Raw genomic sequence first — 17,938 nt, 5'->3', positions numbered from 1 at the left:
TGCAAATACAGAACCAACAATCATAATGTTTAAACTCTTCCCTTCATCTTTTTTCATTCGCTACCTAGGAGGGTGTGAAAGGCAATCATAAAATAAGGGATAATGAATTATAAATGCAGTCCCTTATTATGTCAAGCAGTAAACACATGATTTTAAAAATCACTTCATGTGTCAAAGTAAAATTCCAAATATATTATACCTGAATTTAAAAAAGGAGGATCAAAAAATCTAAAATGTTCTACTCACACCTAAACAAATAATCAAAAAAACTTGAAATCAATCGTAAAACTAAGCATAAATACTAAATTATTAAACCTGTGAGAAAAAAAAACACTGAAGAAGATCTTCATTACTGGAGTGTCTAGGATTTCTTGAGAGAATACCCTCATACAAACAACCTACCTATACAATATTAATAAATTATATTTTATCCAAATTAAAAAATACTCTTCAAAAGGCACCATTAAAAAATTAAGAGTAAGCCCAGACAATACATTTGTCCAACTGTGTACTATCATCTAAAATTTGTAAATAATGTGACCAGATGATAATAAATTAAAAAATAAGAAAACTATCTGAACAGATATATCATAGAAAACATACAAGTAGTTAATAATCACATAAAATGATACTAAAATCATTATTTATCAGGGAATTGAAACTTAAACCCATAATAACTACCAGTACACACACACATACACTGAAATGACTAAAATATAAAAAAGAAAAAATAAAGAGAAAAACACAAACTAACAATCAAACAAAAACTTACAGTACTAATGTTTGACCAGGACATGGAGCAACTAGAGCTCTCATTCCTAGCTGGTGAGAAGGGATATAACATTGTCCAACCACTTTTGAAAACTCTTTGGCAACTTGAGAGAAAATTAATTCTATACATAGAAGATAACCAAACAATTCTATTCCTCAATATTTATGTACATAGAAACTTTATTACTAGCATCTCCAACTGAAAACAACCCAATTATTCAATCAATGAACAGATAAATGAATTATGGTATATGCATAGAATGGAACACTACTCATCAATAACAAGGAATCAATCACAGATACATGCAATGATGTGGATTACTCTTGAAAAAGTCATGTTGAGCAAACAGAACAAGACATGAGTACACATTGTGCAATACCATTCATATAAACCTGTAGAACACCACAATTAATCTGTGGTGCTAGAAGGTCAGAGGCTGACTCTAGAAGACTATAGGAGATTGGGAAGGGGCATGGGAACCTTTGGGATGATGAAAATGTTTCAATAATGAAGTGTTAGTTTCACCAGTGTATAGTATATGCATTGGACAAACTCATTTAGTTTGACACGTGACTTTTACACTTTAAATGGGTGCTTTCATTCCTGATGTAATCTTGATAAACTTATATCTTTATATAATCCCTATTAAATATGAAATTAATAATTAATCTTTATTTTTAAATGTATATAATACAAATCAGCAAAGATAAAGAATACCTGAGCAAGATTCATAAATGTGAATATCTACCTACCTATATATACTTATCATCTCACATCAGTCAACAACTAGATATTATACTTTTTGAGACCATATGAAACCTTTACAGAATTACTTATATGCCAGAGTATTTATTTTCTATATTCACAAAAAAAGATAATACATAATTTTCCATTCTTGTAATTTTTTTAAAAACTGAATTTGTAAAAGATTAGAAGATATTCTCTTTCTAAATCTGGAATAGTTGGCATAAAAATTACCGTAAATGTTTGGAAGTATTCACTAGTGAAGTGATGTAGATCTTTGACATTCTTTTTGTTTAGATTTCAAGTAACAGATTAAATTTCTTAAATAGCTATCAATTATTCAGATTTTGTCTTTCTTTTCAACTCTTTTAAACTGATACTTCAAGACATTTACCCATTTTGAAAATTACTGAATGGTTTTCATACTATTTTTTTCACTTTTTAAAATATTTGTAGGGTATGCAATATTTTCTATTTCTTTATTCCAGAAATCAGATATTTATAGTTTATTTTTTCTCTTGATTATTCATGTTAGTAGTTTTATTAATAAATTTTATAACAAATTTTACGTTACATTGATTTTATGAATTTTGTGTATATTTTATATTTAAACTATTCTTAACAATTTTATTATTTCATTTTCTTTATAGATTTTTTGGTTTGCTTTCCTTTTTCCTAAATTCTTTAAATAAAGCTTAAATGATTATCCCAATCATCCTTCTTTTTTGAACATATACATATAAGGTATAGATTTCCTCAAAGGCACCTCTTTAGCTGCATCTTACATGTTTTAATGTTTTAAATTGTAACTATAATTTAGTTTAAGTATTTTTTCTTTTCAATTATTTTTGTCCTATATTTAAAATGTATTTTAAATGTATTATTTTTATATTTTAATATATAAATGTTATATATTTGAATACTTAAAATATGTTATTAAGTTGTAGAAAATTAGGCTTCAAAAATATTTTAATTTTATTGTGGTCAATAAACACACATTATTTACTTTTTGAAAGTTGTTGTAGTTTTATAAATCTTACAATATATGATCAACTTTTGTGAATGTTTCAAATGCATTTGAAAAAATGTTTTTTGCTCTTTCAGAGTTGTTTGGTCCATATATGTGAGTTACATGTAATTCATTATTGTGGTTTTCATATTTTACATCCATAGTGGTTTTATTTTTGGTCTTCTGTTTGAAGAGTTACTGACAGGCCGAGTGTGGTGGCTCATGCCTGTAATCCCAGCACTTTGGAAATCTGAGGCAGGTGGATCATGAGGTCAGGAGATCGAGACCATCCTGGCTAACACAGTGAAACCCCGTCTCTACTAAAAATACAAAAAATTAGCGGGGCGTGGTGGCGGGCACCTGTAGTTCCAGCTACTCGGGAGGCTGATGCAGGAGAATGGCGTCAACCTGGGAGGCGGAGCTTACAGTGAGCCGAGATCGTGCCTGGGTGATAGGGCGAGATTCCGTCTCAAAAAAAAAAAAAAGAGTTATTGACGGAGGAATATATATATATTTAGGTATCCCACAAATATTTGATTTGTCTATTTCTAAATATATTTCATAATTTTTACAAAATTTTGGGGCCATATATATATATTTCTATATAGCTTTGGGTTATATAGAAATTTAGGGTTCTGAGATCTTTGTTTTAGGTAATCTTGGACTGAATCATATATCATTATGGAATGTTTCCCTAATATATAGTAATGCATCATGCTTTAAGTTTCTATGCCTATTATTAGAATATCAAAGCCATTTTTACTTGGTTAGTGCTTGCACAGCATATCACTTTCAATTCTTTGCTTTTGAACATTTCTATGTCTTTATATTAAAATATATCTTTTTAAGATGCAACAAATACAAATAAAAGATTTTTTAAAAATCACATCACTTAAAATAGCAATAATTTGGAATCAAATACCTAGAAATAAATACACCAAATTGTATTATGTCTGTATATTGAAAACTATAAATTATTAAAAAATGTAAGAAAATCTTAATAATAGGAGATATTTACCATGTTCGTGAATTAGAAGACTCAATACTATGAAGATATCAAGTCTTCCCATATTCATCTATACATTCAATGTGATCCAAATTGAAATTTTGTAGAATTTTTAGTGGATTGCCATAAATTTCACATGGAAATGCATATAGCCCAAAATATCCACAACAACCTTGAAAAACAAAGCTGTATAAATCACGCTATCATATGTTATTGGCACATTATAAGACAAGATGGTGTCTTATTGGTGTAAGGATAGATTAGTAGAGCAAAATTTAGAATTCAAAACCAGATTTATATACATATCCAGATATCTGATTTATGACAATGGTGACCCCATCATGAAGTGACTAGACCAGTGTTTCAATAAATGAAACTTGTAATAGACTATCAATCTAAATAGCCTGTGAAGGATGAGCTTTTATGCTCTATATTCCTTACTCCTTATATCTGAACCAACTTAACATCCACATATGGAATCAGTAAATGCCTTCCTTTCTGAATTCAGTTTGCCTGAACTCAAAGGAATTTTATGTCAAAGCCAATGTTTAAGTTACTTAAGATGGATATGGCATAGGTACAGCTCATCTTCAAATTATACAGGCAAGTGGCACAGGCTCTCATAACATGTTTGTGGATAAGCTATAGTTATGTGGGCTGGTTGCTTTACAGTCAGATGTAAAAGAACATACTTGAACACAGAGGGTTAATTAACTCAAAGATTTCCAGATATGGCTGATAATCAGCATCATCTAGGGAGACAATAGTATGTACAAAAATGAATGTAAAGCTCTTACCATAATTATAACAAACCCTCAAAATTCCTGTGTTACCTTCCCTATGCTCTTAGTCCTATTCCCCAAAGACAGCTTTATCTCTATAGAACAGCTCCAACAAAGAGCTTCTGTTTCTAGTTCTTCTGAAGGCTACCCCCATACCTCTACATAATTTCCTCATATTGCTTTTTTTCAGAATTATCAACTTTGAACATTAACTCGACTTTCTAATATATGTGGAGTTACTTTAGTTAAATCATTACCACCACCTACCCTCTCTTCCAATATTTATGTTGTATTTCATTTTCATTCCTCTTTCACTTGCTTCTGGAAATGTAAAAATATTCTCAAAACTATTTATTCATCAATTTTCAAAGTTTTCTCAACTCATCTAGAGAAATTCCCAATACAGACTTCTTAATCCAAGAACAGAACTAGTGATTAGATCATTTTAAAGATCTAAATGTTCAAAAGTCAAAATAATTTAAAGCAAGAAAACAAAGTATTAACTAATTGTGATGAATAGCTAACTGTGGGAATGACTGGATTAAGAAACCAAAGTCAAAGTAGTTGCCTGCTTCAAGTAAAGAGCTTGAGAACCTCTATCTTTTCTCTTCTAGTCTTCATTTTCTTCCTTCTATCCTTTCCTTCCTCCCTACCTTCTTTCCTTACTTTTCTTGATTCATCTCTTCCTCTGTCTTTCTTTCTTCTGTTTTTTCTTACCTTAATTGTAAAGATAATACTTGTGAATACAACTAGAAATAAGCAGTTGAGACTTCAATTCTCTGTGAAATTTTCCTTTGCTCATTTAAGCTTGCACTTGGAGACTGCTAATCCCCCATGGTAAGTATGTTGCACACCAAGGGGCCAACAAAACCTCTCATGTTACTGTAATCTGGGCCCAAAAAGACTATACCTACTGGGCAAATAGATCCAGGCCCAAAACAGCTAAAACAAATAAGTTGAAATTTAGCAGTGCAAAGATTTAAATTCTAAATTTACTTTAAAAAAAACAATTTTTTTGCATACTGTATATGTTTTGGGTGCAACCCACATGAAAAAAACAGGGCTGAGTTTTTCGTTAACTCATTAAGCCAATAAAGTAAATGGTTGGTTAATAAATTGGTTTGTTTTAGATTGCAATTATATGAATATATTATCTAGAATATGATGGGCAATAATCCATATAAAAGCCATAACAAGTCCATAACACGAAGACTCCGTAAATAATAGGGAGTCCGTAAGTAACAGGAAGTCCATAACAGGGAGACTCAAGTCTTCCTGACATGAGTTCTATGGAACTGGAATACCGTGAGTGGAACATAACTGTGCTAAGTTCTTGTGCCACAGAAATATTACCATTTTCTATGTGTGCAATGAAGCTGGAAAGCACTCTGCTACACTTACATTATATTTAAAGTTTTGTTTTTATTATTAATGTCCTTTGTAAGGAGGGACATAGACAAAATGAAAGGGGCACAGAAGCTGTGAATAACTTGGAAATATTCAATGGTAATAGGATAATTAGCGTGCGTTGTCTTATATCAAAAGGGAATCAAAAGGGAAGAAAACTTCTTTCATGTGCGGTGTTTGGAACATTGAAGGCCGTATCTTTTACTAGATATGAGGGAAAGGTTCTAACAATTTGAGTTCTTAAAAATGGAACTAGGTACTTTTCCTAAATCATACAATACACTCAACTATAAAACAGAGGAAAATCTACTTTTGGGGACACTGAAAAAAAGGATCTTCTTCACTGTTTTTAAGATAAAGAATGAATATACCTACTACCTCTTTCTATTCTCCAGACCTAGTTCACATCTGCTTCCTTCCAGTTTCTGGAATATACCATATTATCCTAGAAATCTGAATTTTTATTTATGCTTCCTTTCAGGTTAAATAGTCTTACTAAATCCTATCCCTCAACTGCCTGGTGAAATTTTATTTCTTCTAAGTGTCATTTAAAAATTGCACCATCGGAAAAACATTTCCAATTTGTTGGGATAGATTAGACCTTCTGAATACAAGCTTTCCTCCTCGCCCTCGCCCGCCCGCTCGCCTGCCTGCCTGCCTGCCTTCCTTCCTTCCTTCCGACTTGGTCTCACTCAGTTGCCCAGGTTAGAGCAGGGCAGTGGTGTGATCATGCTTCATTGCAGACTCACCCTGGTTGAACCCGGCTAAATCTACCCTTCCACCTCAACTTCCTGAGTAGCTGGGACTACAGATGTGCACCACCATGTCCCGTTATTTTCTTTTTTTTTTTTTTTTGTAGAGATGCAGTTTTGCCATGTCGCCTAGGCTACACCACCTATAATTTCTAACAGTACAACTTGAGACTGTGAGCTGTACTATAAGCCAGAAGACAGACCAACTCAAACTTATCTTCCTCTTTATCCAAAGTTAAGAGTACAGTGTCTGGAACATCAAAGGCACTTTAAAATATTTTATGAATGAATGAATGTATAAAGCAGGATGTTTAACTGGATTTTTACAGCAATTACCTCCAGACCTAACAGTCTCAAATCACAAGTGTGAGCAGAACACCACAGTCACCTTTCCTCTGCTTGAAAACTGCAATGCCAAATTTTACTCATAACTTATTCTCTTCAATTTGGAGAACAATTACACTAGTGTTGGTGTTGAGAGTTGTATGTACTCAGTATTCTGCTATCTTTAATGCTGAGAGGGCAGGGCACAACCCTTTGTCTAGTCTCAGAACCACATTTGAAGCTGGTCTGCATCACAGGTCAGCTTCCACAATTGTAACTTTTCAAGTTAGGTTTCTCCAGCATCAGGGTAGCAAATATCCTCACCTTTGACAGTTATGATGGTCTGATGGATGTGCTATAAAGATATATCTTAGATTTAGATATGACAACATAGAGACAAATACCCTCAAGATTTCAATTTCTCAGAGAAATAAGTTTTTGAGAAAAGACGCAGTTACGTTTGGCATTTCCTCAGTAGCATAAGTTTTTCATTCACATCCATCTGTCTTCCATATTGACATATGTGACATTATTAGCATGCAAAACTAATTGTGTTCACTTTCCTGCTTAAAAACTTCTAGCAGTTCCCCACACTAAAATGAGGAGTGATGTCTTGTAATGATCAGGGTTGGTTCATGAACTGTTTCTGCCTGCTCTTCTATGCTTGTAGCATGATTGTATTACCCTGAATATGACATCCCTTCTGGGGCTGCACAAGCTTCTGCCATTTCCTTAATAAGACTGCCACCTTTTAATTAGTCTGTATTTTCTATATGAGCTCAAGCCCCAGTGATTCAAAGGTGTATGCAACAGCACGCTTTTTGTTGGTCCCCATTTCACTTATTTGCATATATGACAATGTGCTGGACAGAGCACTGGACTCAGAATCATGCCTAACACAAGAGTTGTAATTGTGGCCAACTTCCCTTACATTATATAAATGATAAAAATTGAGGGAAATAATGTGAGAGGAACTCTGAGAATGAATATCTGATTGCAACGAATAACGGAATACAAGGGAGATAAAAATATATAGGTTTATCTTATACTTAGAAACTATATAGTGAACATTGAAACTTCTTATATCAGCTGAATAATGCAAAACAGCATCCAAAGACTATTGACCTGCCAACAATGAGTAGGAAAGTTTGAACTGGGGAGAGACACAAGGCAATTATTTAGAATATCATGGAAATTCACACTTACAAGATGTTAAATTCTGAGAAGCAGAAAGATAATAACCTGGGGGCCAAGAAGACTTTTTTAAAGAAAATTGATATAAAATGACAATGGTTTGTAAATTATAAGGCAAAAAAGTATGAACCACATGGAAACAATGCAACTTAGAAGAATTTACGGCTGTCATGAGTTGCCTCATAAACAGCCAAAGCATTACTAACATAAAGATGAGGCAATGTTGTGTGGGTTGTTTTTATACAAAATTGTTGCTATCAAGTATAATAATATTATAAATATCTATAGTGTATGTCTATAATAAAACTATAATAATTTTCTGGTTTTGATCTATTTTTCATTGATCAATACAAATTTGGAAGACTTTGATTATGTTTATTATAGCAAATGAAACAAAAGTAAATTATCCTGGAGCTATCCAGAGGACAGCGATGCAGTCATGTTGGGAACTGGGGAAGCTTGATGTTTGGAACGGATTTCTCAGGAGTCCTTACACCTATCCACAAGTAGCTGGACCAAGTATCACTTTGAATAGTATCACAAGTCCTTAAGCCAAACTTTCTACTCTCAATGACTTCTTAGGTTTGGGGCTCTGAGCATTCATTCAAAAAATAAGCCTTATTTACTTATTGGGAAATAATACTACAGCTTCCCCTGAAGGAATACTGTAAATATTAAATAAAATTATCCACTTAAATGTTAGGACACAGTGCTTGCTATTTCATCACATCTGAATGATATATGCCACTACTAGCATCTTCATTATCATCTTATTGTGATTATCATTGTTGTGCACATTGTTATTTTTATTATTAATGAAATAATAAAAATATGGCTTCTTTAAACCTCAAGAGTTTTGATTTTATTTTTAGTATTTCTCCACACATACTCATTGGAATATAAGTTCAATGGAAGTAGACTGAAGGAATATTTTGGAGGTGTGTTACATAAAAGAGCATCACTATATTTTGATAAATTTGAACAATAAATCTAACATATTACATATCTAATCAAACTGAAGGCCTGTTTTGATATGACAACATGGCAGTAATTGGATTCATGAACATGCTTTGCTGTCCAGATTTTTCTTCAGGGCAAATTTGACATCCTTATTTCTTAGGCTATAGATTGGGGGTTCAGCATGGGCACAATAGTAGTGTAAAACACAGACGACACTTTCCCCTGGTCCATGGAGCTGACAGATGATGGCTGCAGGTACATGAATGCTGCAGATCCAAAGAAAACAGCAACCGCCAAGATGTGGGAGCTGCAAGTGCTGAAGGCTTTGGACCTGCCCTCAGTGGAGCTAATGCGGAGGATGTTGGCAATGATAAAGACGTGAGAAGCAAGGATGGTTAAGGCAGGCGTCAGGATGTTAAATGCACTCAAGACCAGAACCAGTAATTCATTGATGTAGGTGCTGGAGCAGGAGAGCCCCAAGAGAGGGAAGAGATCACAAAAATAATGGTTAATCACAGTAGTCTTGCACAAAAAGAGTCTCAGCATAAAGCCGGTGTGAATTGTAGATCCAAGGATGCCTAAAATGTAAACTCCCACTGTGAGCCAGAAGCAGTGGTGATAGGACATGATGACACTGTACAGCAAGGGGCTGCAGATGGCAACATAGCGGTCATATGCCGTTACAGCCAACATGTGACACTCTGCAATAGCAAAAATGAGGAAGAAGTAAAGCTGAGTCATGCATTCAGGGTAGGAGATGATGTTCTTCTCTGTCACAAAGTTCACCAGCATTTTGGGGGTAATGATAGTGGAATGGCAGAGATCAATGAAGGACAGACCACTGAGGAAATAGTACATGGGGGTATGCAGGTGAGAACTGAGCCCAATCAGTGTGATCATGCTCAAGTTGCCCACCACTGTGACCACATAGATTCCTAAGAACAGGAGGAAGAGGCGCAGCTGGAGCTCTGGCTGTTCTGAGAGCCCAGCCAGAATGAACTCAGTCACTGAGGAATGGTTTCCTGCTGACATTTTCCTTTGGTCAGTTTCTACGGAGGAAAGAAAAACGATGGTGTTTGTAGGGATTGAGTTACTATTCTACTTTTGGAGGAGGGTATCCCATGCTGAGGATTCATGATTTAGATGACCTTTGGTTTATATATAATAATTTAACTCTGGGTAAATTAGCTAAGTAATATTTTTATTAATTAAATATTTTATAGCTTAATATCAAATAGTTGTTTTTATATAAAATATTTCAGCCATAATTATTATCATTTAAGAATTTTAATTGCTACTCTCTGGGTTGAACATTCCAAAGATTTCAAGTCAACTTTTCTGAGCTGTTTTTCGCACACTTAAAAACTTACAAGGGCTAATGAAAATGATGGAAGCTGGCTGAGCTGCCACTGGGAGAGAGCAGACCTGCATTCAGTACGGTGTCCTTTATTAACGAGCAGAGAAGTTCTGCCAAGGGTAACAGAGGTGCATTATGGCTACATCTTTGAAGGATTTTAATGATAATCAGGCAATTTAGGTTTCTATTAAAAATTATCAGATTTTCAATATTATTATTAAAATGAAATGGCACCAACAAGATTCATGATACAGATCTACCAGTGGAATTGTCCCACTGCAGCAGTGTTATGGCTCTTGGACCAAATATTACACCTCTGCCTTTGTTGGAGGAAAACAGTGGGAGTAGCGGCTAAATAAAAAATCCTTAATATCAAAGTGCCTGTGTTCATATTCTGATCCTCTCATTTACCAGTTGATAAGTGTGGACAATTAAATTAACATCATCATCTAGTTAGCAGATATTTAGCACTCTGAAAATGACAACAATAATTGTTTTCATTGTTGTTCCACCATCCATCAATTGGAAAATGAGGGATATTTATATACTTCAAAATATAAAAATAGTAAACATGATGTTCACACATTTTCATTAATCTCTTTCCTCTTTCTTTAATTAGGAGTGTGCCAAAGATGGAGTTATAAAATTAGGAAATATATAAATGTAGCCTCTGTTATGCACTAAACAAAAGATTTTGTCATTTGATACATTAATGTAAAATTCCAAAAAAGTCATACTTGAATTTTAAATAAAGTAGAAACAGAAAATCTAAAATCTTCTATCTCACACCCATGCAAACAAGAACATTGAAATAAATCTTAAATTTAAGCATAAACAATAAACTATTAAACTTTAGGAAAAAACACTACAGGAAAATTTCAATATAGTGGAGTAATCCAATTAGATTCCTTAGGACATATATGCACACATGAATTAGCCATATAACATTGATAAATCCTTTTTTATCCTAATTAAAAGCACATCTCCAAAGGTACCATTAAAAAAGCACAAGATTATGTCCATTGCAGGGACATGAGTGTATTATCCTTAGCAAACCGACACAGGAACAGAAAACCAAATACCACATGTTCTCACTTCTAAGTGGGAGCTAAATGATTTGAACACATGACCACTTGGACACATAGAGGGGGACAACACACACTGGGGCCTATGAGAGCCAGTGGAAGGTGGAAGGAGGGAAAAGATCAGGAAAAATAACTCACGGGTACTGGGTTTAATACCTGGGTGATAAAATAATCTGTACAACAAACTCCCCTGACACAGTTTACCTATGTAACAAACCTGCACATATACCTCTAAACTTAAAATAAAAGTTAAAAAAAGAAAATTAAAAGTAAGCCACAAAAAATACGTATATCTGACTATGGCCTTTTATGTAAATATATACAAATAATATCAACATGTCAATGATACAAAGACAATAGACCAAATTAAAATATAAGAAAAGTATTTGTATAGATGATATATGACAGAAGATATGTAAATAGATAAGCACGTAAAAAGATACCAAATTCATTATTCATCAGGAAAATTACATACCACTACACATCCACATGGAAATGGCTAAAAATTATAAAAGAAAGAAAAAACAAAATAAACAAAAACTTACAGTTCCAAAGTTTGCCAAGGATATGGGATAACTCAAGCTCTCATACATAGCTGGCGAGGAGAGGTGTAAAACCGTACAACTACTTCAGAAAACTGCTTGGCAATATCTTAGAAAGTTAATCATATACTTAGATTATAACCCAACAATTCTGCTATTCAGGGTTTACTCAAGAGAAATGTAAACATGTATCTACACAATGACATGTACAAACATGTACATGGAAGCCTTGTTACTAACAACTCCAAACTGGAAACAACCCAAATATTTATTCATTTATTCAATAACCGTTGAATAAATAAATGAATTGTGGGATTTGCATAGAATAGAACACTACACATCAATAACAAGGAATAAATCACAGATATATGCAACAATATGGATTAATCTTCAAAACATCATGTTAAGCAAAAAGCCAGACAAAAAAGAGCACATATTGTACAATTCCGTTCATACGAACTTGTAGAACAGCAGAACTAATTTTATGGTGATAGAAATGAGGTCAGTAGCTACTGTAGAACGACTAGAAAGGAGCACGGGAAATCTTCAGGGATGATAAAAATGTTTCAATAAGGAAGTGTTGATTTCACCAGTTTATAGTGTATGCATCTGTCAAAACTCATTTAGGAGTTTTACACTTAAAATGGGTACTTTTATCCTTAATGTAATCTAGATAAAATTACATTTTGATATACTCTTATAAAGTATTAAATATAATAAAATAAATTAATAAAATTATTTTCAAAATAAAAACCCTAATAAAGAATCGGCAAAGATAAAGGAGGTCTGAATGAGAGTCATAAATTTGAAGATAATCATATGTATGTATAGCTGTATATACATACACACACACACGATCTTACGGCATGCAACAACTAATGACACATTCTTTTTAAGGTCACATGGAACATTTACAGAATTATTTATATGCTGGTTCATAAAGCAAGGCACAATATTTTCCCAGACATTTTCACTGTTCTTCACATTTAAGAATCTAATAACACCAATCTTACAGATTTTCTTCTAAAATATAGAAAAAGCACATAGAAAATATCCAAAAGTAATAATAAATAAAAAGCCTCTTAGCAAACTAGGCATAGGCAGTAAGTTCTTGGAGCTGCCTAAAAAGCACATATAGCTGCCAGGCGTGGTGGCTCATGCCTGTAATCCCAGCACTTTGGGAGGCCGAGGCAGGTGGATCACTTAAGGCCAGGAGTTTAAGACCAGCCTAGCCAACATAGTGAAACTCCTCACTACTAAAAATACAAAACAGTAGCTGAGTGTGGTGGTGCACACCCGTAATCTCAGTTGTTGAACTGGCTGAGGCAAGAGAATCGCTTGAACCCGGGAGGTGGAGATTGCAGTGAGCCAAGATAGCACCACTGCACTCCAGCCTGGGTGACAGAGCGAGACTCAGTCTCAAAAATAAAAAAAAAAGAATAAAGTATGACAATCTATGCTACCTCTTGCAATTCTCCAGACCTAGTTCACATTTGGTTCCTTTCCGTTTCTGGAATATGTCATATTCTCTTAGCTATCTGAACGTTTATTTGTGCTTCCTTTCAGATGAAATAATCTTACTAAATCCTATCCTCAATTGCCTGGTGAAACTGTATTTCTTCCAAGTCTCATTTAAAAATTACACCATCAGGAAGACATCTGCAACTCACTGGAATAGATTGACCTTCCTAACACAAGCTTAGAAAGCAACCTATTATTTCTAACACAATGCAATTGTACACTGTGAGCTAAACTATAAGACAGATGTAAGACTAACTTAAACTTCTCCTCTTCTTTAACCCAAGTAACCAGCATCTGACACATCAAAGGTGCTTAAAAATATTTTATGAGTGAATGAAAGAATGAATGAATGTTTTTAGAGGGATCTTTGAATTTTGACAACAATTACTTCGGGCCTAATAGTTTTAAATCACAAGTGTGAGATGACCGCAGTCACCTTACCTCTGCTTGAGAATTGCAGTGCCAAATTTTACCTGCAACTTACTCTCTTTGACTTGGAAAAGAATGGCACTAATGCTGGTGTTGGGTGTTTCTACTATCTTTTGTGCTGAGAAAGAGGGCAGGGCACATCCCTCAGTCTGGCTTCAGAAGCTGGTCTACATCACAAATCAGCATCCACAATTGTAACCTTCCATTTTTTTCTGCAGCACCAGAGAAGCAAATATCCTTGCCTTTGACAGTCGCCTGAGCAGTTCTGATGGCTGTGCTATAAAGCTATGTCCTTGGTTTAAACACATCAGGTACCAAATAACATGGAACAAATATTCCACAAAGATTTCCATTTCTCAGGGAAGCTAGCTCTTGAGAAAAGAAGCAATTACAGTTGACTCTCTAGTGGCCTTTTTTTTTTCCTCAAGTGAGATTATCTGCCAACCCTAAACTTATCAATTAGTGATAAAGTTTTGTGTGCAGGGATTACCTGAGCATTTTGTTAACATATACACACTGATCCAGCAGGTCTGAGTGGGGTCTGAGATTCTTCATTTCTTATAGCCAGTGCTATTGGTTCACAGCCTACATTATAATGAGCAGGTTTCAGAGCACCAGGCATATCCTGACAAGTTATCTTACTGCTAATAGGACTAGATAATACTAAATAACCAATTAAGCCACTTATTTCCTTGTGCAAAAATGTTTATTTTATGTATAAACAGGTAATATACTTGATTCAAAAGTAAAATCTACATATACTTGGATTTTAAGAGATATGGGGTAGGAATTCATAATATTGATACAGTACTTAACTTTTTTAAGATCCCTTAATAATATTTTTCCTGCATTAATTCGAATATTTAGATATTTTATTTTTAGCTTCCCATGTTCCATGTTCCTTCTTATTTCTTATATATTTTTCCTGTTTTTCTCTAACATAGGAATAATTGGATGCAGTCTTCACAGAATAAATCAAGGTAAATTTGGACACTCATATCAAAGTAGAGAAATACATTAGGTTCAATTCTATTTAAAGAAGTCGATGATTGGACTATATTCATCTTTCTCAATTATTACTGCATATTTAAAACCAAGGGATTTTTAAAATACAATATTAGATGTCCTCCCCATATCACTTAAATCAAAATCTTGGGATCTGAAGTCAGATACCGGTATTTCTTAAAAGCTTATCACACTGGGGATCCTCTTCAAATGCAGATTCTGATTTAGAAAGTTTGATACATAGCTTCAGATTTGCACTTTTAAGCATCTGTCAAGTTTTGCCAATGCTGCTGGTGTATGGACCACTCTGAGAACTGAGGTGTTCCATGATATCTCGTATTATATCCTTCCCACAAAAATTTTTTCAGAGTGCAGCAAGTTCTTTCATATCATGTATCAGAGAGCTTCTATTTAGCTTTAGAATTACAATGCCTGCAGGATTCTGAGATGTCTATAACAAATTATGATGTATTTGGATCACCACTTCACAGGAGAGCAAACTATGCCTAACTATTACATCAACATGATAAATAATAGGAGTGAGAAATAGTTGAAGCTTGGTTGAGATGATAAATGGGAATGCTATCAATAGACCTTTTCATAACTAATTATACAATAACGAGAATCACTGAGAGACTGATTTAAACATGGTATTGGAATAAAACATTCAGATAGACCTGAAATAAATTTGTACATCTGTAGTGAACTCATTTTCTACAAAGGTGACAAGAAGATACACTGGAACTAAAGGACATTCTTTTCAGGAAATAGTGCTGGGAAAACTAAATATCCACATGCAGAAGAATGAAACTTGACCCCTATGTTTTACCATATGCAAAAATCAAATTAAAATGGATTAAATGCTTAAATCTAAGACCTCAAACTAGGAAGCTACTACAAGAATACATTGGAGAAACTTTCCAGGACATTGAAGTGGGAAAAGATTTCTTGAGTAATACCCACAAGCACAGGCCAAAGCAAAAATGGACAAATGGAATCACATCAAGTTAAAAAGCTTCTTCACAGCAGAAGACAATCAACAAAGTGAAGAGAAAATCCATAGAATGGGAGAAAATATTTGCGAACTACTCATCTGATAGTGGATTAATAACTAGAGTGTATAAGGAGCTCAAACAACTCCATAGGAAAAAAAATCTCATAATCCAACTAAAAATGGGCAAAAGATTTGAATAGACATTTCTCACAAGAAGATATACAAATGGCAAACAGGCATATGAAAAGATGCTCAACATCACTGATCATCAGAGAAACACCAATCAAAACTATAATGAGATATCATCTCACCCCAGTTAAAATGGCTTTTATCCAAAAGACAGGCTTAACAAATGCTGATGAGGATGTAGAGAAAAGGATACCCTCGCGCACTGTTGGTGGGAATGTAAATTAGCACAATCTTTAGGCAGAATAGTTTGGAGGTTCCTCAAAACACTGAAAATAGAGCTACCTTACAATCCAGCAATCCCACTCGTAGTATACACCCCAAAGAAAGGAAATCAGTATGTTGAAGAGACATCTGCACTTCTATGTTTACTGCAGCACGATTCACAATAGCCAAGATTTGGAAGCAACCTACGTGTCCATTAGCAGACAAATGGATAAAGAAAATGTGGTACATATACACAACGAAGTACTATTCAACCATAAAAAAGAATAAGATTTTGTCATTTGCAACAACATGGATGAAACTGGAGGTCATTATGTTAAGTGAAATAAGCCAGGCACAGAGAGAGAAATTTCACATGTTCTCACACATGGGAGCTAAAAGTTAAAACAACTGAACTCATGGAGATAGAGAGTAGAAGAATGGTTACCAGAGGCTGTCAAGGGTAGTAGGTGGGGTCAGATGGGGGGGCAGGGTTGGGAAAATGGGGAGGGTTAGTGGGTACACATAATAGAAAGAATGGAAAAGACCTGGTATTTGCTAGCACAATAGGGTTACTACAGTCAAACATAATTTAATTGTATATTTAAAAATAACTAAAAGGGTATAATTGGATTATAACACAAAGGATAAATGCTTGAGGTGATAGATAATCCATTTACTCTGATGTGACTATTATGTATTGCAAGCTTGTTCCAAAATATCTCATGCAACCCATAAATATATACACCTATTATGTACCCACAAAAATTGAAACTTGAAATTAAAAAAAATTAGGAGTGGTGTCTTACAGTGACCCAGGGTGGTTCATGAACTACTTCTGCTTACTCGTCTATCTTTGTGCCTTGATTATAGTACCCTGAATATGACACGCTTTTTCCCTCTTCCTTGATAAAGCTACTGCCTTTTAAGTAGTCTATATTTTGTGTATGAGCTCAAGCCATATTGATTCAAGTGTCTACCCAACAGTGCTTTTTGGTTTGTCCTCTTTTAGCCTATTGGTATATATATATTGGTATATGACAGTCTGTTGGACAGAGTGCTAGACTGGGAATCATGCCTAAGACAAGAGTTATAGTTGTAGCCATTTTCCCTTACTTTATATAAATGATGAAAATTAAGTGAAATAATAAATGCAGTGGGTCCTTGCAAACAAATCTTACTGCATTGAATGAATGGATAATGAAATGTAAGAATGATAAAGACATATTGTACTAGCTGTTCCTATATTAGGAAATTATAGTGAACACTGAAACTTGTTATATTAGTTGAATAACACGGAACAGCATCAAAAAATATTGATCTGACAATAGCAAGTAGGTAATTTAAATTGGGGAGAGACACAGGCAATCGAGTAATTAGAATATCATGGATATTCACAGTTACAGGATGTTAAATGCCCAGAAGCAGAAAAGTAATAACATGAGGGCAGAGAAGAGATTTTTTTAAGGAAAAATTGACATAAAATGGCAACTGTTTATAAATTATGATACCAAAGAGTGTGAACCACATGGAAGCAATGCAACTTAGCATAATTTTCAGCTGCCCCAGTGATCTGCCTCATAAACAGCCATAGTGTTATTGGTATGACGATAAAACAATGTGTGTTTTTTATAAATTGTTGATATGAAGTATAATAATATAAGT

General features: G+C 34.1%; 2 protein-coding genes across 2 annotated transcripts in view; both read right to left on the bottom strand.

Moving 5' to 3' along the window:
• Positions 1-17,938, bottom strand: part of LOC101140579 (olfactory receptor 8G5) — a 63,972-nt gene that overhangs the window by 31,795 nt on the left and 14,239 nt on the right. The gene's annotated exons all lie outside the window — the stretch shown is intronic.
• LOC115936274 (putative olfactory receptor 8G2) lies at positions 9,107-10,015 on the bottom strand. Its single transcript, XM_031016307.2, has one exon. The coding sequence runs from the start codon at positions 9,980-9,982 to the stop codon at positions 9,107-9,109; it is 876 nt and encodes a 291-aa protein (XP_030872167.1). The 5' UTR covers positions 9,983-10,015.

Source organism: Gorilla gorilla, chromosome 9 (assembly GCF_029281585.2).
Source record: "Gorilla gorilla gorilla isolate KB3781 chromosome 9, NHGRI_mGorGor1-v2.1_pri, whole genome shotgun sequence".
Classification (NCBI taxonomy): domain Eukaryota; kingdom Metazoa; phylum Chordata; class Mammalia; order Primates; family Hominidae; genus Gorilla; species Gorilla gorilla.
This window is presented reverse-complemented; position numbering and strand designations above follow the sequence as displayed.